Genomic DNA, 25,512 nt, shown 5'->3' with positions numbered 1-25,512 from the left:
TCATCATATTTATTGTTTTCTTCACATAATGATTGTATACTCCTCTAACATCGCATTTTAACAGTGGTTGTTGCTTTCAATACAATTGTTTCCTTAACACAATGCCATTGTCATATGAAGTTTGGGATTATTTTTTGCAGGTGTATTCATGCTAATGATCTACTGAATGGATTCATAAGAAAAGCATGATAACATATTGAATTAATGTGTTTTTTTAGACAAATGATCAAGTTTTGATATATGTTGCCAAATTAAATTTACTAGTCGTTGTCACAAAAGCAGAAACCACGATTATGGGAGGACAGTGCGTTCCCAGCATGCATTTCACCCAGCACAAATCCTGCTTCATGTATTGTAGTATGGATTATTATGTAAAACTTTCTGCATAGACACATTAGTGGTCATGAGATGTTGTTTTCCTGAAATGTTATTAAATATTTATTTTAGCTCTTTAAGTTTAATAATATGCTGCATGCTCTCCTGGCTTGTGTATATTGTGTACCTATATCTGTGTGCTGGCACCACTGTTCAGAAACACTTAGAGGATGTGTTTAGGATTTGTGTAATGGATGTGATATCAGTTGTGCCGAAATCTTCCAGTATCATCACAAGTTGAGGAAAAAGTTGAGGAACAAGTTGAAGAAAATACTGAGGTTGCCGTGGAAACAGCTGAAGATGGTAAAACACTTGTACTAAGCTCGTCACTAATTAATAATGTTTGGCAAGACTCAAGGACTAACAATTAACTGCACTGAATGGCTATGGATTTAACCCTTTCGTCTTTGCAGTGTTGCAGAACTAATGTCTATTTCTTTAGTTAGGGGCACTGAGGTAGCCTTGTGATTAAAGTGGTTGCTTTTCACGAATGTGGTTTTGGTTTGATTCCTCACATGGATACAATGTGTGAAGCCCGCTTCTGATGTCCACTGCCGTGATTTGACCAGAAGGTTGCTTCAAGTTAGAATCATACTCACTCACTCACTCATTCTGTAGACTGAAGTCTTCTCTCGTTATGATACACTGGACAAAGTTAGAACCGTGTCACCATATTTTGCTCGCTCACTATATAGACTGAAATCTTCTCTCGTGATATACTGGACAAAGGTAGAACCTTGCCACCATATTTTACTCACTCACTCACTCTATAGACTAAAACCTTCTCGTGATAATCTGACAAAGGTAGAACCTTGCCTCCATATCTTACTCACTCATTCATAACAGATCTGAAGCTTTTCATCTCTTCCCAACTTCTTGCATGTACTTTTGAGTCTTCAGACCATCCTTTTATTGTGCATGCTATATTTGTACCTGTTTTATTGTACTTGGTAGTCTGCTCGTTGACTTGTAGAAAATGTATGACGACACCTTTGTTATGTTGGGAAGACATGTTACTAAGCAACCAATTGGGTGGGTACTGAATAGGACCTGGGTACCCACAGGACTACCCAGACCCGTGGTTAGTCACGTGATATATTGTTTAATGACAAAAAGTATCTAAACCTCTGTTTAAACTACAAGTCACTAATGTTTGCTGTTCTTCCTGACTACTACGCCCATTCCTTCTGACTTTTATATGTCTGAATCAAAATAAAACTTACGACAACTTCAGTGTATACACCAGATTGTTTCATACATGTATCTAAACACATTTTACCAGAGCTACGGTGAAACTTTTCCCAATTGGACAGTTTGTACCTACCTCTTCAAACCTACACCGGGTACCCGGGTAGGGTCGGGTAATAGGGGCTTTTTAGCTACAAGACTAGCTCAGGTCCTACCCTGGCTGCCCGTCCGGTAATGAAATAAGTTGATAATGATATGTTAGATCAAAAAGTTGTGGTGTGAAATATTACACATTAAATTCGTTGACATATTCCATCATAGAGTATTGTATTGTGGCATGGCTTTAGGGGAGGCGGGGTTCAGGTGAAGGAACATGTGATCACCCCTTGGCCCAGCATCAGGCAGTTCATCTCTGCAATTAGACTAGTATGGTGTGTAGGATTAGGGGCACAGGTATTTCCTCCATTCCTTGGCATAGCACAGTGGCTGCCATTTGTCAGCTGGGACCCAGGAATGCTCCAGACCGACTGTGTAAAATGTTTGTCCTGGCCTGGAGGACATACATGCGTTTGTCATGAGCCTATTAAGGCTGTGCAGAGAATCAGAACAATGATTGATATTTAGTTTATTCAAAAAATGTTAGACAAACATCTAGTCTCTGAAATGAGCATATTTTACAACAAAAAAACAAACCAGTTAAATTATCTTAATATGATATAGTAAAATGGAGCCAAGAGACAATTTTCATTTTCAGAAACTGCAGTAATCTAGACTTTCTTAAGCTCAAGGTTTTGAACATGCTAGAGACAGTTAATGTGTACGTATAAGTATAAAAAGTTGTCTTCCTTGAGGGGATCGAAGAGCGGGTCCTAAATGTTTTGTTTTATTATGATGATCATGTATTTCTCCGTGTCTGGGAGCACTTTTCATGTTGACTGATGCATGGATAAGGTGGGATCGGTCTCATGATACCTGTCAATCTAGCTAAGCCAACACCCATGGCTCTTATATCATGATTAGATACGGCTAGCTAGTAGATCAAATTAGACATACATTGTTGCCAACTATCCGTGAAGTTATGTGGAGTAATGTCAAGAAATATCATTTAATTTGCAGAATTTTACCCTTTGAATGAAATAATGTTTGTGAAACACTATGATTAATTAATTAGTCACATGTGCTTTATTAAATATTCTGGAAACACCTGTTCACTGTCATTGTCTGGTTAATCAACTTTTCTGTTGGTGCCATACTCACTGATGACGGGCAGCTGTCTGATGAGAACAAGAACATACTTTGGACTGGTGCAGAATAAGATGGGATTTGATCAATTGATATCATCCAGATAATGCTATGTAAAACATTTGTTATATTTATGCTTTACATTATATTTGTGGAAAGAATGGAGAGTTTAGAATGATCTGCTTTGATTGTCTATGTTGTAATCCATTCACAGGAGAAAGCATGTTTTATGAATGGGTATGGAGATTACATTTGTGCAATGTCTTGTTTGTTTCTGTGGCATGTTGAACTGAAGGCAAGTCCTTGTTTGTTGCCTAGGTAGTACATTGTTAGGACGACCAAGTCACTTGAGACAAGCATGATTGTGGTGTATAAACAAGCTATAGCATGACCTGGCACTTGTCATGAACATCCAGTGATATACAGGGTGGGGAATACGTTGTTATCTGCCGTTCTATATTGCACCATATCCCAGTTACTGTGATAAGACTGTACACCATGTTTAACATAATGTGACACTTTTTTTCTGAACATGACATACCAGTCAGAAATGCATTTGCATTATGTTTATCGAGGCAGTCAATTACCATATTGTCCATGTATGTGTTGCACTACACTAATTATATCAAATAGATTGAATAAATTAGGTCACATTCAGTGCTTGGTGTGTTTGCAATATGGAACAAGTAGGACACTCTTTTCATCTATAATCTTCAGATGGTCATGAATTCTATCCAAACATTAATAGCTAATTGACATCCCCCCAAAAATATATGATGGATTGGACAGTTCCCATTAAATATGTTAAGGCTGCCATTTTGTTACATACATAGAATGATATGTGAAATATATCACATACCTTTGAATAGCAGGTAATATTACAAATACTGCAATGTAAAAGATCATATAGTGTCATATATTTTGTAGTTCTGAGTATATATTCCAACCATTCTTCTGGTGTATAAATCCTGTTATAAGGTAATAAGGTGTGTGTCCAGTGTTCAATACAGTGTATGTGTTAACTGTATGCCTCGGGCATGTTTGTTGTTTCAAGCTTGTGGATGAGATGAAACAGCTATTGTTCTCAATCTCTTAATCTTCAGAAATTGCGTTTTATGCATCAGTGGATCCAGGTGCTAGGTGATGTTCTAATGAGATTGTATTTTTTGTTTGTTGTATAACGCCCCACTCAGCAATATTTCAGCTTTTTGACAGCAGTCTAAATAGTTGAGTCTGGACCAAACAATCCAGTGGTTGACATCATGATCATTGATCTGTACATTTGCTGTACGATGACATGCATCATCAAAGTCAAAGGGCCTGACCACCCGATCCCGTTGGTCACCTCTTACAGCAAGCATGGGTTGCTGGAGACCAATCCTAACCCGGATCTTCACAGATCAGTTCATACATCTGAATGTGATTATTGATCTTTTCTTGTCCTGTCATTGTGGATTGATAAAGGTGGCCTTGCTTCAGATTGTGACATTAAGCTGTTAATCAGCTTGCATTCATAGTTCTCCATGTGTTGTCTCCATGGACCAAAACAACCTTTTAGGGGGTAGTTTGGGACTCACTGGATAGGGTGTTTGATATGGGAGGAGGGGCAGTGGGGTAGCCTAGTGGTTAAAGCGTTTGCTCATCATGCCAAAGACCCGGGTTAGATTGCCCTCAGTTAATGTTGTAGTTTGTGCGCTCAAAGAGACTCAAAGTAGTGATTTCCTGTGGCAAAGAGAATTGATCTGTGCTGTTTCCAGCTTGATGTATGTATGTCCCAGTGTGGGAATGATTTCCAGAAATAATTTAATTTGTCGTGAAATATAAACAACGGTCACCAGGACATGAATACTCAACCTTCACATTGTTTGTGCAATCTATTAATAGTGCTGATCAGGTGCTTGTGACAGGACCTGGCGTTTTTACAAGTATCATTGCATTCCTGGTGTGCCTGGCACTTTATCTAGTCATGAACACCATGGCAGGCTAGCAGACATGTTATTTCCCCCTTTGTCATCTTTATATAGACTTCAGGCACACAATCAACCAGACCCCTAAGCTTCCTCGTCATCCCACTGCTATTTATTTGGAGAGCAAGACACAGAACGTGTAGGTTGGCTGGGAGACGGAACTCTTGGATTTCCTAACAGCATTTATGAGTAGTGTGGCAGATAGTGTCGTTGGATTGGTCTACTTCCTGTTGATAGTCTATCCTCATTGGCTGACCCTGTCAGGGGTGCGAATGGTTGTTTCTTTGAAACAGTTACAATAGTAGATTCTATGCAACAACTGATAAGCATAACAATATAGACAAAAAATACAAGTGTAAACAAACTTGTTTGAACTCGTATCAGTTTAAACGTGACAGGGTATTATGACATGTTTGTGGTACTGAATTCGGATGGTGGGCCTAAATTTGTACCTAAGGATATTGAGGGGATCTTCGTGAATACTCCCACAATTATAAAGTAAATACATTCTTGAGAAGTTTGTCCGTGCGTTTAGAATCACTAACTTGTGGCAATAGGTCAGGACATTCTGCAAGTTGCCAAGACATTATTACCTTCCGTGACGTAATGATATTGACACCTGAGTGCCATATGGAATTGTTTAACGTCTAACAATCACAATTCCACCATCAGGATTTTGTAATGTAAAAACAAAACATCGGAATGATGTGAAAAAGTGAGTCATGGCTGCAGCACAATCAGCCCGTGATAGTACGTCATGTTCTCTGATAAGACGCACATTTGTATCTGTCTCCGACCCCATCCCTCTTCACAGCTGTCTCCTGTACGCGATGTGTTGGCGTGTGTTGCATCATCAGTTTCCGTGTAGATCCTCCAACATTGACAAAGGTGCACTTTAGGAATCTTATTGAATTGTGCTACTTGAGGAAATCAAGAGCTTGTCACAGTGTGGTCACAGGAGTCTCATGTCCACAGCACTATTTAAACCTGGAAGAAAAGCCCCATGACTTGCTTCATTGCCAGCACACAAATTCAGGGTCTCGGAGATGCATCCAGACAAACGTCACCCTCTCTGATTAAACATCAGTAAACGTGTCCGGGATGGGAATTTCTTTTTGTCCCTGCCAAGTCTAGGATTGGTCGGACTAGGCAGTGTTGCTTTTTGTGATTAATATAAAATGGGGAGGGGAGTTTGCAGGTCAGTTAAGTTTTCAACTTCAGGAGGATAGCTTGTCTTGACTTTGTGGTTACTGCCTGGTTGAACATACAATGACGATCACAGGGGAGAGTAAGTATTTAAGTACCTATACATGTACCTGTCCGTCTGGACAGCATTGTTGTCACATACTTGATTTGTTAACAATCAAAATCTTCATGCTTGGTCTATTATCTTCAAACTGTTGAACCTTCTTTCCTGGAATTTGTTCAGATTGACAGATTTACAGTGATTTCATTCATGTAAAACAATAACAGTGTATTAGTGACTGATATGAGAGCTTGTACTTGACCTAAATATGCGATATCCAGCACTAAAATTTGTTACTGAGGTGGACCGGGATGAAAATCTATTAATTTAGTCATAATTGCCAAAATAATGAGCAGTAACAGGCATTTTATCCATGTTAGTATGTACATACATGAAAGAAATGTGAAGAAACACGGTCATATGAAACAGTTCACACCTATGTTGATTGTAGTTATGGCAGAGTGAATGAATGCACCCCAACTTGAACCAGCACAGTATGCAATCAAATTTGCTTAAGGACAGCATGATCAATGACCGTATCAGTCTTGTAGACTCAGCTTACCGAGTCGGTAGTCATACTACTCATCTGCACGTAGTTTGAAATTATGACAAACAAATTATATTTCTTTACGGTAATAGATAATGTTTGTGTATATACTAATCAACATTTGGTATTAATATTGATATATGGAAGACTGTTGGGGCCAATAATTTAAAAATATAGTCAATCAAGTTCCATTTGCTGAATTATAGAAAAATCCCCATCAAGAGTCAAGGACTTGCTTCTTGGTGTACTGGGCATGTTTGTATGCTGTGCTTATGCCTGATTTAGTCCCATGTGATAACAACATTTAATAACTGATGAATTTCTGTGCTCTAGCTGTTCACTGCCACTTTGTTTCAGGAGTCATGTTTATATGTTGTGTATTTGGATTAATGATAACATACTTATGTTTCAGAAATTAGTATGCTAATTGTTATGGCATTTGTAACTTTGTTTTCACGTTTCTTTTAGAATATGACAGTATTATTATTGTGGTTCAATATTTTCTTCCAGGGAATTAAATCTTGTTTAGATTATTGTGTGTTGACCAATGGCATTTTATCTTACAGCTGCTGCAAGCACTGTGAACGGACAGTCGGCTACATCAACAGTAAGTATGCCAACATTTCTCTCATGAATATCAAGGGTCTAAGAGGCTCCAATTCTGTGCTGAGTTGCATCCCTTGGGTGTGTCAGGATTTGCTCTTTGTGGGATTGTTAGATCTGTCACACTGATTATGGTCCTCTGACTGATGTGATATTTTAACCTGTCCTTGATGTATTGCCATGGGCTAGAGACAATTGTGATGTATTGATACATCACTCAATCATTCAACCACTAGGAAACACCCAGCCCTGTGATGAAATCACTTACCAGGGTCGTAGCCAGGATTTTAAAAAATGGGGGTGGGTGGGGGTCCACTTGGGCCATTCATTAATAATTCTACTTTAACAACCAAATCAACTTACCACGGTAAGAACCCTCCTTCTGGATCGCCACTGCCTACCTAATGTTGGACTTTCGGAATTCCTCCCACATCAAGTTGAACCCATTGTGATAAAACTACCGGTAATCCTCAATGAAGTGTTAAATCAACTCTTATTTTGACTGTTCCATGTTGTTAGTTTGGTTATGAAAGTTCTATAATTTCTGCTTATCCTAGAGTAAAAGAAATGAAATCTGTTCCTTGATCGTGACATTTGTCTGTTATAATAATACTGATGTACAATGCAATGCCTCATTACCATGGATTTTAAAAAAAAATTATTTTTCAAGTTTCCATGGCAATGATGTTGATTTAAACTGAAAATGGAAGTAGTCCTAGTTTCCGGAGCAGATCTTGAAAAACGTACCATATTTCTTTACAAAAAGGCCAAGTGAACATAGTTCTTAGGAGCTAATGCATTGCACACACTTGACATGTCATATTGGCGGGGGATGTGAGTATTTCATGCTTGTTAGGTATGTGTTTGATTACAGTGTCTCTTTACTTGTTCTCTTTCATCGTCTTTTTTATTTAATCAACATGGTTGATAAACTTACTTCTTTTACTGATAATTTGGGGTTAATTTGGACTGATAATTAGTCCCTTCCAGTGCACTATCTGTGGCAATGTTAACTGCCCTCACCCTCAGACAGAGTATGCTCTGCTGACTGTAGATATTTGCACTTACTGGTTGGTCTCCACAATTGTTGGACAGGCCGGTCATTGCTACACATGACCAGGGCTCAATTCTGTCGGCCTGCCACCCTACATGGGCAGGAAGTACAAGCATTGATGTACATCAGTCAACAGAGTTGTCATTGATGATGACATCCGTTTACGCCACTTTGCAATATGTTCACTTGTCCAACTATTGTCTTCCTTGATAGTTTGATTGATCAGCTACAAAACTTTTTTTTCTGTATTGGTTCTTGGGGCAATGTATTTTGATAGAATAGAGATTAGATGTTTATCTTGTTTAGGTAAATGAAACCTTTGTATGTGTGGTTCTTGAGTTAACAATTCAGTTTTGTAAATGAATGGGTCTGTTATTAAATCATAAGTGTGGAAGGAAGTGAACTTCGTATATTCATTTAGGCAGTTAAATATCATCCCTCTCATTCCTGGTCATAGGTCTTCAGCAATCCATGCTTGCCGTAAAAGCGACTATGCTTTTCTGACTTGGATGATGCATGTCATTGTATCCCAATTAAGTGAATCGCTGCTCGGGATATCAATCACTGGATTGTCTGGCAAGGCAACAAGATTGGGTGGTCAGGTTTTGTGAATTTAGTGATTGCGTGTCACCATCATACTCCCTCGGGAGCTCCCCTCTATAGTCTAGTGGACGGAGCGTCTACCTGGGGAGAGGAAGGTCTAGGGTTTGATCCCTGCCACAACATCCTAATAGATGTTAAAAATGGCACTTGTTGTTACCCTGCCTTGTATTGGGATTAACTGGGTTTCATCTAGGATTGGTCAGCGAGGAGTTAGTATACTGTGTTGAGTGGGGGTATTATTTGATTGGGTCTTATACCCTGACAGTGTGGGCCGTTGCTCATAATAGTCACCGGTTTGATTTACAGGCAACTGTTGTATAACTTGCATATTGCCTAGTGAGGCATAAGAAATAAACAAACAGTACTTCATGATTCATCCCTCTGTTCAGGTTGAAGCAGTGTCGACATACAGCCCGCCGGAACCGGAACCGGAAGCAGAACCAACCCTTGCTCCTGTCACTCAGCCAGAGCCCACACCAGAGCCCACACCAGAGCCCCCAAAACAAGCAAACGGAACTGGCGATATCTTCGGCCTCAGTGCCAAGGAGATGAAAGAGAGGCTGAAGTCCCGAAGAAGGGTTGACCCACGTACACAAGGTGTCGGTTTCGGGGAGAAGTACAAAGTGTTTGAGCGTCTATGAACATCTTCTCATCCCCTAATTGTCCAATCAGAACTAGCATAACCAGTTGGAACACCTGTTTCAGTGAAGAGCTGCAAGCAGCTAGCAACATGAGACTTTTCTAATAATGGAGACATGATACAGATTTTGCTCGAATTTTCTTTTTGAATTTGTTGCGAATTTGTGGATATGGTTTGTGAAAATGCCTATTCACTTTTGGGTCACCTTTCCAGCCAGATTCATAATGGACCAAGTTTATTTGACTTTACACCTACACATATATATAATAAATATATATATATCTATACATATATTGGTTACATATTACATTATGTAGAAAGCTTTGTCGATATCCTCAAAGCAAATAAGAGAACTCATGTTTTACTTTTGTTGAAGCTTGAGTGACAAGGATGATTTTATACACTTATGCATTCCATGTTCATTGGCTAGTGTACAGAGACTTTGAAGACTAGGGGTAGTGTATCAGAAGCTGCATTGAGAGGAAATAGAATGATTTGACTAATTCTGCTAACTCAAGTCCACAGTGTGATAATGTACAGAGTTTTACAGGTGTAGATTGTCGCCCATGTCCACTCTGGGAGGCTCAGACATGTCTTTCTGACTGCTCACTTGTATAATTATTCCAGGAACAATTGTATACACATATATTTTGTTAAGAATAAATTCATTTCAAAAACATTGTCTTGTGCTTTTTTACCATCTTGTGGGCATATTGATGAAGGTTTTGACCACATATTCCGGTACCTCCCTGGCAAGTTTCATTTCTTGTTATACTGACTTGAACAACAAAAGAAGTCCTGGAAGAAAATTGGTCTTGGCATACAGACATAATATATTCAGTGACAGGCCACTTGATCATAAACCACACTAACAAGTTAAAGAACACCTGGATGTCTCGTATATCTATAGTTGCTCTTTCATGCCATGAACTACTGTATGAGTTTCTTTAGCGTCTTCTAAGTAGTAGACATTTATATAGCGTGATAAGTCATGCATGCTGGAGTATGGACCAGATTATTACCTGTTTGCATTGTGATTTCATCAGAGATGGAGAAAAGAAAAATGGGATTTCTGTCTTGATTTTGGGAAATGGGGTTGCCTAGTGGTTAAAGCCTTTGCTCTTAACACGGTCTACCTGGGTCTATTCCCACCGGGTTATAGTTTGTGAAACCCATTGGTGTCTCAAGCTGTGATATTGCTGGAGGGTTTTGCTCACATGGTGTTATACTCTCTCTTCCTTGATCAGAAACGTAATGTACTGATTTATATTTTGCCCAGTTGTCACCAGGGTAGAGGTGTGGTGGTCTGAAAGGTAACCAAGCCTGGAGAATAAGGCTGACTGAAGTTGAAATGGCTGACAAGGGATGATGGAAGATTATGAAAGAAACTAACTGCATGTTAAACAGGATTTTGTTTGGTTATTGTTTAACGCCACACTCAGCAATATTCCAGCTACATGACGGAGATTGACATCATGAGCATTGATCTACACAATTGGGATACAATGACATGCATCAACCAAGTCAGCGAGTCTGACTACTGTTAGTGGCCTCTTACGACAAGCATAGTCGCCTTTTATGGCAAGCATGGGTTGCTGAAGACCTATTTTACCCTGGATCTTCACCACCAGGTGAGAATGAGCAGGAATCGTAATGAGGTGAGGAAATGTAACCGCAATTGCAACCATGACAAAGATCGCCTCCAAAGTGGTCACACAAACATACGCAGAGGAGACAACAGATTAATCTTTACAAATACAACAAAATGCTCCATCCAGAGGGTCTAGGCAGCACAAGAAATAGTCATAAACGTTTCTCTGCAGTCTTATTAAACTATGAGAGCCCACATTAGGTGTTCTGAGCATGCTGATATATGACAAATGGAGGGCCAGTACCAGGCGTGTGAAGTGGAGCATAGCTCACGTTATGCAGCTCAGCATACTCCAAGCTGGCGTGGTTCCGCGCCAGTAGCTTTGAGACGAAGCGGTTGCTTAAAGCGTAGTACATGTAAATAACGTCCCTACAGGCCTAATGGTTCTGGGGTTGATGATGTAGGGATTGAGGAGTCGAACTTGTCCCCAATAGGCCATTCCTGAAAGGGGGCGTGGAGTTTCTAGACATTGTAATGACATTGTGTGTAATCAACTGCAACATTGGCAGACAATGTAATTTGAAATAACAGACCAAGGCACCTAAATAAAGTGTCAATTAACCGAGTCAATAGCCCTCGCCAATAAAAATAGAATCACGAAATATCATGATGATTAATTGCGGAGACTGCTGTACTTGTACTAATACTTATAAAGTGAAAAAAAGCTATTCCCGCGATAAGGAATATAGCTCTATAGTAATATAGGAAAATAAAGAAAGTGCGCTTTTTAAAAATATCTATTTTGCTAGTGTTACTTTGTTTAACACCGCACACAGCAATATTCCAGCTATGTGTCGAGTCTGGGCCAGACAGTCCAGTGATTGACACCATGAGCATCGATCCACGCAATTGGGAGACGATGACATGCATCAACCAAGTCAGCGAGCCTGACCACCCGATCCCGTTAGTCTCCTCTAAAGACATGCATAGTCGCCTTTTACGGCAAGTATGGGTTGCTGAAGACCTATTCCACCCCGGATCTTCACGGGTCGAATGGAGATTGCTGTACTTATGCTTATTGCTGTTCTAAAACTTACAAGTGAAAGCAAGCCATTCTGGCGATGACTCTATTGTAGGAAAAAATACAAAGTTAGCTTTATAAGAAATAATCATTTTTCTAGCGATAAACACCATTGAGTTTTGATGATAATATCACTGATTTTATCTTTGGGTGCCCCGGATATAGCGCGCACTCTCTATCTTTCTCCCTCGCGCTTACATTCCTTTGAAAGGGACAGCTTGAAATAAAATGAAATAAAATCCAAGATTCACCTCTGTCTCAAGAAATGATAATTTAGTAGACGCCGGGGGCGTTAATGACGTGAATTACGGTATATGCTTATCACAGCCGCGACACACCGACTCCATCCATCGATCAATGTGACTATTGGACCGTGACGTAATACTGCGTTTCATTGTCACACGCCCAGTCTACCTGGCAAGGTACAGCGGGAAACCAGTTTATGTTTATCCACTGGGGATCAGTTACTTTGAGGCTGACTATGACTAATGTAAGTTCGGTAGTCTGATTTATAAGGAGAAATTCGTGTCACAGTATGAATAAATCTTCAATAACGAACGAGTCATAGTCACGCGTTCAAGATCGATCCCACGCATAGTGCCCCTACCCCATTTGATAAGGTTAGTGACCCCACCTGAAGACATTCCGTGCTGCAGTCGTGTGATGCAATGCATATCCAATGCAAAATCCTCATTGCCAACTCTGACTTGCTCCTAAGATTCATTCATCTCATGGTCAAAAGAAGGAATACTCTTTTATGATTTATGTAGTTAACGTAATTTCTGTAATGCATGTATGTATGTATGTATGCATGTATGGTCTGTGTGTCTGTATGTATGTGTGTGTCTGTATGTGTGTGTATGCGTTCGGCTGAATGCATGTTTGTGCGAGAATCTATGTTGTTGATAGACCTGTATGATTGTTCTCATACAGGTTTGGGTATAATTCATGTATTAATTATATATTGAATGTAGGGACTGTTTGTCATTTGTACTTTCTTAACTTATTGTTGTTCTGTGATATTTTAGATTATAGTGTCTCAGAGGCCATATGGCCGGGTGCTTTTAATAATTCTATGAATGTACATTTTGTATTTTAACATATAATATGCACGTGACACTTAAATAAAAATTCCCCCTCCCCCCCCCCCCCCCCCCCGTGACAACGTATTGTTCAACTCGACCCATCTTAAGCCAATCAGTCACATTTGAAACAACATATTCTTTCCTTGTCAAGAACAGGCGGTGTTCAGAAGAATGATATACAAATGAGAGAGAGAGAGAGAGAGAGAGAGAGAGAGAGAGAGAGAGAGAGAGAGAGAGAGAGAGAGAGAGAGAGAGAGAGAGAGAGAGAGAGAGAGAGATTTTCATCACATGCCTGAGTCCTAATCGACACTGATCATACATCGACAACCTGACAGTCGGTATGCTGTGTCTGAGTGTCTGAGTGGGGTATTCACGTTACAAATGAGGCGGCACGGTATCTCAGCGGGTCAGCACTATAAAACCGGAATTAGTCCGGACTAGTAAAAGCACACACACACGCCCGCTTAGTCCTGCACCATGACCGTGGAATATATTTATTTTATGAAAAAATAATAATCTAGAAATGCATACAAAAGCAAGTCTAGCCAGCTCAAGCTAGCTCTATTCCACAGCATAGGGAATTTTTTTTATTTTTAGAGTCAAGAAGGATATTGTGTAATATAAGATTTCAGAGACTAAATGTTAGTCTAACGCCCGCTCATCGCTATACAATTGTATTAACCTAAAACCCCATTTCACCTCACCTCTTCTATACCACGTTAAACGATGCCTTGGAATAATTGTACATGTATCCAGTTCTGAGAAAGACTGTTTTTTAAGATAAACTGAAACAAATCCCCCTTCAAGGTGGTATCTCAAGCACTCAAACGTTGGGAGGTTTAAGTTTTGAACAGTATCTCGGTCACGTCAAGTGATTGAAATCAAGACGACATTGCTACCGGCGTGTTTCCAATATACGGCATAAAACAAGATACTGGCACTGTAATACCACCGCATACCACCCAACCACGGATACTGAAGCACTGTCATAGCCTGTAGACAGCTTGTAAAATATTTATATATGTTTCTCCAGCATACGATTTGTATGCTTAAGGTACATTATATGCTGTAAATATATTTCTTGAAATTATACTATATTTATCTAGTCAAAGTACCAAATATTTACAAATTGCATAATACTGCATGTTTTAACCAACTAAGGTCGATTGCTAATTAAACTCCTTGCTTCCATTCGTCCATTGCTAATCACCAATCAGCATTAATTAACTGTTAGCTTCTCTTGTTAAGGTTCAACCTTTGTTATCTGTTTACTCTTGTTGGGGCGGTCGGGTAGCCTAGTGGTTGAAGCTTTCGCTCGTAACGCCGACGACGTGGGTTCGATTCCCAACATGTGTACAATGTGTGAAGCCCGTTTCTGGTGTCCCCCGCCGTGACATTGCTGGAATATTGCTAAAAGCGGCGTAAAACCATACTCACTCGCTCACTATTCCTCTTGTATTTACATGTACATATATACGCCCTCTGCATCCTAGCATTTATACACCTGATGCAGGAGTTAGCATATACATGTACTCCGAAGCTTTGTGTTCCTAATAAAGAAGTTGACATCCAAACATACACTCTCTTATTTGTATCACATGTCATTCAAAGACTTAAATAAGGTCTGATTCTTTTGAATCCGTGAAGATCCGGGGTAGAATAGGTCTTCAGCAACCCATGCTTTCCGTAAAAGGCGACTATGCTTGTCGTAAGAGGCCACTAACGGGATCGGGTGGTCAGGCTAGCTGACTTGGTTGATACATGTCATCGTATCCCAATCGCGTGGATCGATACTCATGATCTCAATCACTGGATAGTCTGTTCCAGACTCGGTTATTTACAGACCGCCGTCCTATAGCTGGAATATTGCTGAGTGCGGCGTTAAACAACACGCAAACAAACAAACAAACAAACAAACAAATCGGATTCTTTTGAATGGTACATCTGTATTGCCTGTGAAGGAATTGGATCTCCAAGTCTATCATCACGGTCTTAACACGTACGGCTATATACCCTATATTTCCTACCCTACTTGACCTGGAATTCCTGAAAGTCAAAGAAGTGTTGTGCAAACACGGCATAATCCGCTCAAGTCATACATTACCATATAAGCCAGAGCACACGGGCTGTGTCAACATTGATGGACAAATTGATAGGCCGAGCTCGGTGCGTGACGGGTTGATCACAGAGTTATGACCGGGGGCTGAATTACGGACGCGGTAGACAAACACAGACCTACACCTATCATTGGATTAAAGATCGCTTGTGTTCCCCACAACTAAACACATCAGAACAGTGGAGCCGATGTTGCAGAACTCCTGTGTTGAACATGACGTTAACGTACACATTGACCATGGCGTTAACATACACATTGACCATGACGTTAACGTACACATTGACCATGACGTTAACGTACACATTGACCATGGCGTTAACGTACACATTGACCATGGCGTTAACGTACACATTGACCATGGCGTTAACGTACACATTGAACATGACGTTAACGTTCACATTGACCATGGCGTTAACGTACACATTGACCATGGCGTTAACGTACACATTGACCATGACGTTAACGTACACATTGACCATGGCGTTAACGTACACATTGACCATGACGTTAACGTACACATTGACCATGGCGTTAACGTACACATTGACCATGGCGTTGGACATGAAGTGTAATCTTCTGGGTAATGTGACCGCCTAATTGGTTTAGTGGATAGAGCGCCTGTTCAGAGAGCGGAAGGTCAATGGTTTGATCCCTGGCCGCGTCATACCAAAATACGTTAAAAGATGAAACTTGTTTTTACCCTGCCTGGTGCTCGGCATTTAGGGACTATTACTTAGATAACATTCACAATCCAACAGAGGTTTGACTGATAAATAGATTCTTGTCCAGTCAAGCGTTCGCTCGTCACACCAAACGTCCAGGTTCGATTCCCGGGGTTGGTACAATGTACGAAGCCCCTTTCTGGTGTCCCCCACGGTGATATTCCTGGAATATTGCTAAAAGCGGCGTAACATCATACTCACTCAAACAAATAGCAACATTTTAAGTCGGATATATAAACTATTATTTTTCTAATTCTGAAATTCGAATTAAGTACCACATCGCACGTGCATTGAAGTAAGTACCACATCACACGTGCATTGAAGTAAGTACCACATCACACGTGCATTGAAGTAAGTACCACATCGCACGTGCATTGAAGTAAGTACCACATCGCACGTGCATTGTCGTGCTTGTCTCCCCGTGGATATTCCGGGGCAGAATAGGTCCCAGTACGTCATGCTTGTCTCCCCGTGGAGAATCCGGGGCAGAACAGACCCCCAGTACGTCATGCTTGTCTCCCCGTGGAGATTCCGGGGCAGAATAGACCCCAGTACGTCATGCTTATCTCAATGTTAGTATTCTGGGGCAGAATAGACCCCAGTACGTCATGCTTGTCTCCATGTTAGTATTCTGGGGCAGAATAGACCCCAGTACGTCGTGCTTGTCTCCCCGTGGAGATTCTGGGGCAGAATAGACCCCCAGTACGTCGTGCTTGTCTTCCCGTGGAGATTCTGGGGCAGAATAGACCCCCAGTACCCCATGCTTGTCTTCCCGTGGAGATTCTGGGGCAGAATAGACCCCCCAGTACCCCATGCTTGTCTCCCCGTGGAGATTCTGTGGCAGAATAGGTCCCCAGATTCCCATAATGTTGTCACACAAAGAAAGAGTTTGTTTACTCAAAACACAATGTTTCAGAACAACCAGCATGTTTAGTGAATATTTCTTTGTTATGTAGAACCTGAGGACGTATTCTTATGTCAAATGTTTTCGGTATATTGAACTCACTTGTTTCATTTTCTGATTATAACATTAATACCCCACCCCCTTAACCACACACGCACGCACGCACGCACGCACACAAACACACACACTTGTTGCCATGGCTTCAGTACTCATATTGCATCTTTATCAAACAACCTGACCTTAATACATGTCTGTCACCGGGCCGACACAGGCTCCAACTATTTACGTACACCAATTTAGAACCGATAAATATTGGACAGTCACTTCAAAGTTCGTCTGTCAAAGGATTTCCCACGATGAAATTAACTAATTCAAACACAATCCCAAGAATGTTCACAATAAAACACAAAAAACAAGAATTAGCATGCTTGAAAACCGGACACCCAACATTAATCTGGGTTGAAGTCTGTAAATTCCCACTGCAAACCTCGCGTTAATTACCCCCGGGCTTATAACGTTGACCCAGCGGCACATATTGTGGAGGTATGTTTATTCGGACTACTAGTCAAATATTGCTATATTGACATTCGCTCTCATTATACAGATTTTCCAGATTTACGTTGAAAGAAGACTTACTGGGCCCTGTTCATTGATATCGCTCCTCTCAACTCTGTGTAATTTCCACATTTCCAACACTTCACATCTAAGTACAAAGGTATTATTATAAAATGCCTAACGATTATGAGTTTCTCGAGTGCCGCAATTAAAAGGACAATTTTTACGTGTTGGTTCGTTTCGAAAGCTGATTATCTGACCACGGTCTCATTAGCGTGTATGGTGTTGTAGTGTGTGTTTTGCATCCATAACACTGTCATACACGATGAGAGACGGATAATATCTGACCATTATGATGGGGCGAGAGAACCGTAATCTGAACTGATCAGCGTTAGGGTAACAAAGGAGTTGTTGCCATTTCTTTGCATAAGGTAAATCGCCCGTCCATCAATCGGCAGCGTAACGATCGATTACGTCATAACCAGGCGCCCGTGGTCATAGCAGCTTCCGGTTGCATGGGTGTATTAATACAAAAAGGCTAAACATGAGTGAGTGAGTGAGTATGGTTTTACGCCGCTTTTAGCAATATTCAAGCAATATCACGGCGGGGGACACCAGAAATAGGCTTCACACATTTTACCCATGACGGGAATCGAACCCCGGTGTTCGGCGTGACGAGCGAACGCTTTAACCACTAGGCTACCCGACCGCCCCGCTAAACATGAGTTCTGCCTATTCAATGCGTCAGTACAGATATGAATGGGTCATATTGCCACGTTCACTGTCTGGATGACATTTGAAAACAATACGTCACTTTATGGAGATGTTATACAACCTTTCCTCGCAGACAGAATAAATTTGGGATTCTATAGAGGTCAAATAAAGTCTAGTATGACGCACTTCCGCTTGTGTCGTTTTCAACTCCGGAAATGACGTCCATTTTGTCCATCCTACGAACCAAAGTTACATGGCGCTGTGTATTTTCACGTGACTTTTGTGTGAGAAATGATAAATTAAAACCGTTAAAAGTGCGAATACAGATTTTGGGGAAAGGATCTTGCATTTTGTGGTCACAAATTAACAAGCAATTACCAAATAGTTCTAAAACAAATGTGTTGTTGTAAACAACTATTGTAAACTAACAGTGAGTTTGATATAGTAGGAAAACCTTCCTGACTATGTACTCGTGTCACGCCGGGACAAGCCGAATGGCCATTCGTCACCACTCGCCCCTTTCCGTAACCTGTAAGAAGATCGCTATTCGGCTTGTCCCGGAATAGCACGAGTTGGTCACGAATGGCCGAATGGCAGGCAACGGAAAGAGGCGAGAAGTGACGGATGTGGTCAAACGTCTATATTTAGTGTAGCCGATCATCTATAAAACTTGCAAATGTATAAATTAACCAACGAATGCTAACCGGTTGTTGGTAGAACGTGTAACCCCCAAGGCAGTCAGATAACTACGACACATTCGAAAAACGGAAACACACTGGGACCCATTCGTCAGCACTCGCCCTTTTCCGGCCATGTCCCGGACTGTTTGTTTGTTTGTTTGTTGCTTAACACCGTACTCAGTAATATCCCCCGCTGTCCCTTCCTACCATTCCATGAAGAGTTGACTCCACTGGCATAGACAGAAGATGAAGCCGACACTTTGTGGATATTTAGTGAGGTCGACCTTCCCGACTTCTCCATGCAGCGTTGACTGCCTTTTCTCTGCATTGATGATGTTTGTTTGTTTGTTTGTTGTTTAACGCCGCCCTCAGCAATATTCCAGCTATATGACGGCGGTCTGTAAATAATCGAGTCTGAATCAGACAATCCAGTGACTGAGATCATGAGCATCGATCCACGCATGACATGCATCATCAAAGCCTGACCACCCGATCCCGTTAGTCGCCTCTTACGACAAGCATAGTCGCCTTTCGCGGCAAGCACGGGTTTCTGAAGACTCGGAGCTCGTTTTGTATTCTGTATGTGTTACGTCGCCAAGGTTGTCTCCTCTTACGGCAAGCATGGGTTGCTGAAGACGTGTCCCGGAATGACAGGAGATGGTGACGAATGATTGTGCCCATTCGATTCCCATTTTAGTCTGCTTTAGTGACCATCGTGGGGTGGTGGTCTGACGTGGTGGTGAATTCAAGCGTGGCAGAGAGAGCCTTGACGATGACCCGCGTCCAGGAAGGCCTCCAACAGCAACCATTCCGCAAAACATTACCCGGGTGCATGACATGGTGATGGCTGATCGACGATTGACCACTCAACATATTGCCAGTGTTGTGGGCATCTCTCATGAGAGGGTTGAGCACATTATCACCAACCAGTTGGGAATGACAAAAGTTTCTGCAAGATGGGTGCCAAAGCTCTTGACAGCGGATCAGCAACGTGTTAGATACCTGACGTCCCCTGACAATTTAGGCCGTTTTGAAGCAGATCCCGATGATTTTTTGGCCCGATTTGTAACCATGGATGAGACCTGGATTCATAACTTTCAACCAGAAACAATGGAAGCATCCTAGATCACCAGCCACCCCCCCGAAAGCCAAGTCGGTTCCTTCTGCTGGAAAGGTGATGGCTTCAGTCTTTCGAAGGGTATTCTGCTGATTGACCATCTTGAAAAAAGTCAGACTATCAATGGAAGATATCATGCTGACCTACTGAGACAGTTGTGTGAAGCTATCAAAGCTAAGCGACGGGGAATGCTCACTTAAGGAGTCCTGTTCCACCAAGACAATGCTCCTGTTCACAAATCGGTGGTTGCCATGTCAGCGATCCATGATTGTGGCTTCGAAATCATTGGCCATCCCCCTTATTCACCCGATTTGGCCCCGTCAGACTTCCACCTGTTTCCCAATATGAAAAAGGAACTAACCGGTCGCAATTTTCCTAGTAATGATGACGTAATTTTCGCTGTGAATGTCTTTTTTAGGGTGGCTGAAGAAAATTTCTTTTTGACCGGTATCCAGGCCTTGCAGCATCGCTGGCAAAATTGTGTAAACCTGGAAGGGGACTATGTGGAGAAATAAATGAAAACCATCGACTTGGTACGGGTCTTTCACAGTTAGGCTTAGAACTTTTCAGCCATCCCTCGTATGTGCGCGTGCGTGTGTACTTGCATGCTTGTCTGCTTGTACTAGTCGGTACTAATCCCGGTTATATAGTGCTAGGCAATTGAGATACCTTGCCATAGTGTGACATGAATACCCACCCAGACACAGTATACTGACCGAGCCGACCAGTCCTTGTTTTAATGCTGGGTTTCACTAAAGTGGTAAGCAGCTTCGACATGGAACTGACATTAAGCGGAGTTAAACACAATACACTTACATGTTCTTGAGTATACCATTTACCGTGACACGAGTTGCACTGAATACTTTTTTTCATGGAAACTGGTGCATGGTTGTACTTGCGCTGCGTCATATTTATAAAATGTAAAGGTAAGAACATAAGAACTAACATCATTTTTTCCTTATTGTATGCCGTTAATCTCCATTCACGTCATCAGATCTTCAGACTGTATAGACAAAATACCAGTAAAGATTATGAAATTCGGGAACTGCTGGGCACTTATTTAATCCAATACAAACATTTATGAAACAATTTGTAGTTGTGGGTCGACACATGGTACATACCTGCTCAGCAGACATGTCTACCGTTTTTAAAGCAAGTTCAAAGTCTACCATTTTCATTGTGAGTTCAAAGTCTACCAGAGGGAGTTCTCTGAAATCTCACTGAAGAAAATGATTATTAAGTTTTATTGACAAAGTTCGCAAAAACCTCTAGCAACTCTGAACATTATCTTTTTTAGAAAATGGACAAGAGGCATGTGTAGCCACGTGGCTAGGTGAAATCCATTGGCCTTCTCCGGGTCGGGCGACGTTGAAGTTCTAAACACGTGCATATAAACAGTATTTATTTGCACAGCATCACACCCAGCTTTGTTTTTTAGTCAAACCCCCGATGCCTGCTCGCTCGAGTGTTCGAAGCATTCGCTTTAGATCGGCCGTTGACTTAATGTAATAAAACTGACTATTCGGTTACGCCTCCCGGGGACTGGAGAGTGATTAGGGGGAGACAACTGTATCATCCATAAGTTATGACAGATGTACATAGCTTGAGGGGATATTGTTAGGCAGAGCTTGATGTACAGTAGGGAACATCGTTGACAGATGTGTGTTAGGCTCATTAAACAGATGGAATATCACAGATTTGTGAGTCAGTGGTCGAGCCAGCACGTATTGCCCGATACAGGAAAGAAGTACCAGATTGTATTTCCAGCCCAATTATGCCTTGCCTGAAATTTTGGTATGTGTTTATGTGAGTGAGTATCGTTTTACGCCGCTTTTAGAAATACTCCAGCAATATCACGGCGGGGACACCCGAAATTGTACTCATTTTGGGAATCGAACCTCGGTGTGACGAGCGAACACTTCAACCAATAGGCTACCCTACAACTTGTGTTATGTAATTAGGGTGAACGTTTACTGCAAGCTAGACTGACAGGTACAATTTGATTAGGAAGGGCAGTAAAACGGGGGCGCCCACATTCCTCTACAGTTCGTTTCGTCGATTCCCGACATGGGTACAATGTGTGTCCCCCGCTGTGATATTGCTGGAATATTGTTAACTTAGGTGTAAAACCATACTTTCTCACTCACTCACTTATTAAAACAAAGTTATGCACCAGTGATTAGAAGTGTATTAAGCTGACCCCTTCAGGAACATAGTAGACCAGCCCGTGTAGGATAACATAAAAGAGAATACGAGAGAGTTGAATATACTTATATACTTATTATATACAATGGCCAAATATAACATATCATAGTATACCCAACAAGAAATATTCCTTAACAGTTAAGGGGGCACGGATGGCTCAGTCATCTACGGCGCCGCAATTCGCTGTTCAGAGTTGCGTCCCTTTAGCGCACCCGAATTTTGTTATCTTTGGTTCGATTCTCGGTTCGCCCCGATAATGTTTCTAGTTTTGTCAGCACCAGACCCGTGCTCGTGTGTTTCACCAAGGTAGTAAATGTCTTCTATGTCCGATAAAGAGTTTTGTATTGTAGCAACAGATGAACTGTCATCATATCAGTTCAACAGTTGAACCAAGGTTAGTGAAATGTCTTGCAGCATCTAGGAATTCCAAAGTGGACTTCACTCCTCTCTCCAGATGTCTTTGCGTCTCTGGCACCGTGCAGACACTGGGTAAGTTTGTTCCTTTCATGTTTTCTAAGTTCTGTAGCACTTTACTGAGGAAGTGTTATCCCCAAAATAACATTTGTAACACATCTCCTGATAAATAATTTACTCGCCAGTGTTTTTCAGAAATCTGTTCACTCAAAGGGAAGAACTTAATTAATCTTTGGCTATGAATTCCTATAAGTGTAAACAAATAATCCTTTTTTTGTTATTAGTAATCCACGTCCTCGGTATGATCAGTGGTTTTATGGTTTTTTTATACTAAAACAACTGAAAGATACATGAGAGACAACTCTGGAGTGAGTGAGTGAGTGAGTGAGTTGGGTTTAACGCCGCTTTTAAAAGTATTACAGTTATATCGCGGCGTGTCAGATTAATGTGGGAGGAAAGCCCGAAGTGATGCAGGTCTCAGACGTTTACCACTTCGGTGAAACCCATGACGTTCACATGGTATGGTGCTGACAAACCTAGAAACATAATCGGGGCGAACTGGGATTCCAACCCACAATCATAGGGTTCTGGCATGCCCAAGGGACGCAACTCTGCACAGCGAATGGCGGCGCCTTAAACGACTGGGCCACCCGTGACCCCTGACAACCCAGGAGGGTAGGACAGGCTTCTTGTAATTGTTGTTTAAGACAAAGAGTGCTGCCCCTTACTTAGCGATCTGCTACCCTCAGACATCTTAAATGTTTGTCTGTATTTCAAGCTTTATTTGGATTAAGGTTGTTCTCAAGTATTGTGGAGCTCGGGCCTGTCCATTATTAACTGAGGGATGAGGTTTACTGAGTGTAGTGGAATCTGCCAACATTACCAATTACTGAGTCAAACTGACTGCAGAGGAAATGAACTGTAGTCGTAAGAAGGCTTCACCGGAAATAGCTTTTTGAATGTTTGGAGTACAAGGCCGACTTCCTCACTCACTCAAAACAAGCGTTGGTTGGGGCCAATTACAAATCACTGTACCCCTGGACTCGCCACGGGGCTTCGCTCGTCAGATACCAGAACTATTAAGTTTGTTTGTTTGTTGTTAAACGCCACACTCAGCAATATACCAGCCACATGACGGCGGTCTGTAAATAACCGAGTCTCGACAAGACAATCCAGTGATTGACACCATGAGAATCGATCCACGCAATTGGGATACGATGACATGCATCAACTAAGTCAGCAAGCCTGACTACCCAATCCCGTTAGTCGCCTCTTACGACAAGCATGGGTTTCTGAAGACACGGCAGCTCGTTTAGTATTCTATATGTGTTACGTTACCAACGTTATAGGGCATTGACATTATTATCAACTTGTGCTTTGTGTTTTTTAATATATATTCCAGCAGGTGCGTTGCTGTATTCAAATGTGTCAATCAAAGCTCTCACGTCGACACGCTCAGCTGACCTTCACATGCACCAGACCGTGGATCTGTTTAACCTTTAGGTTAAAGGTTGTACGTGTTGAAGGAATAGTGTGTTAATTATAAACTAAAGTCATGCGCCCACAAAATAAATTGACATATATTCTATATTGTGATGATTCATCACATGGCGACAGATGGCCGAGGGAAGTGCGAGATGGTCTCGACTAATCAGCAGCCTTGTTGTAGGACATCGTGTATACCGTCCTCGTAGTTGCTGCGGGCGGTGGAGCCAACTGATGCCTACAGTGTTAGACAAACAAATGTATGCACTAGTGGTTTTCTCAGTGACTATCTTCAACCTTGAAATAAAGTGGTATAGTCCGACTCGGTCTGGTGGTCAAATGCCGACATTAATATCAGTACACTATAACCGTTAAGGATGTTGTTGGATATTTTCATTTCCCGAGACACTTTATGACACACTAAGTGGCAGGGATCAAAGGCACTGTCATGTGCACATGTAGAGTACGTCTACATCTTGAGTATGCGGAGACGGTCATTTGTTGTTAAACAAAGGGTCTTGTCGTCTTACCCATCATCAATGCGACCCGTGAAGATCCGGGGTAGGACAGGTCGTCAACAACCCATGCTTGCCGTAAAAGGCGCCTATGCCTGTCGTAAGAGGCAGCTAATGGGATCGGGTGGTCAGGTTCTCTGACGTGGTTGATGCATGTCATCGTATCCCAATTGCGTGGATCGATGCTCATGATCTCAGTCACTGGATTGTCTGGTCCAGACTCGAATATGTACAGACCGCCGTCATATAGCTGGGATATTGCTGAGTGCGGCTTTAAACAACACGCAAACAAACAAACAAATCGGATTCTTTTGAATGGTACATCTGTATTGCCTGTGAAGGAATTGGAACAAACAAACAAACAAACAAACAAACAAACAAACAAACAAACACGATGCAGAGAAAAGGCAGACAGTGCTGCATGAAGACGTCGGGAAGGTCGATCTCACTGAGCATCCACAAAGTGTCGGCTTCATCTTCCGTCTCTGCCAGTGGAGTCAACTCTTCAAGGAATGGTAGGAAGGGACAACGGCAGCGTCACTGACTCTGGACCACCTGCCCCCCTGTGGTACAGATCCCCACCCAGACAGCCACCATGTACATATCTCCAGTGTACACAAGTCAGGCGCCGGTTGTTCAATCTGAACGCTGTCTTACAGAACTTGTTGACCACTTCTCTGTCGACTTTCTTAGGATTCGCCATGGTTTGAACCAAGCAGTTCAAGACAGGAATTTAATAAAGTATACATTTCCTTCTCCACTTACAGAATTTCTTACAACACTTCCTCCTCAAAACAGGCCCTGAGTTACCATGACAACACTGGGAATGCAACAGTTATATGGCGTAATAGTTTTAATAAAGG

The 25,512-nt window shown here is 41.7% G+C and overlaps 1 protein-coding gene across 2 annotated transcripts in view; it reads left to right on the top strand.

The window, feature by feature from the left end:
- Positions 1-10,142, top strand: part of LOC139466833 (Na(+)/H(+) exchange regulatory cofactor NHE-RF1-like) — a 46,892-nt gene extending 36,750 nt beyond the window's left edge. Inside the window, exons 6-8 of one of the 2 annotated variants that reach the window (XM_071248542.1) lie at positions 601-678; positions 7,132-7,172; positions 9,215-10,142. In XM_071248542.1, coding sequence (XP_071104643.1) covers positions 601-678; positions 7,132-7,172; positions 9,215-9,466 — 371 coding nt within the window. In that variant the 3' untranslated portion in view covers positions 9,467-10,142. Of the gene's footprint in view, positions 1-600; positions 840-7,131; positions 7,173-9,214 lie in introns of those variants that run through there. The other variant, XM_071248540.1, reaches the window with a different exon arrangement.
- The last annotated feature ends 15,370 nt before the right edge of the window (positions 10,143-25,512 follow it).

The sequence above is a fragment of the Haliotis cracherodii genome, unplaced genomic scaffold (assembly GCF_022045235.1).
Source record: "Haliotis cracherodii isolate W230 unplaced genomic scaffold, xgHalCrac1.p SCAF_19, whole genome shotgun sequence".
NCBI lineage: Eukaryota > Metazoa > Mollusca > Gastropoda > Lepetellida > Haliotidae > Haliotis > Haliotis cracherodii.
Note: the sequence above shows the minus strand (reverse complement) of the source record. Positions and strands in the feature narration are given on the sequence as shown.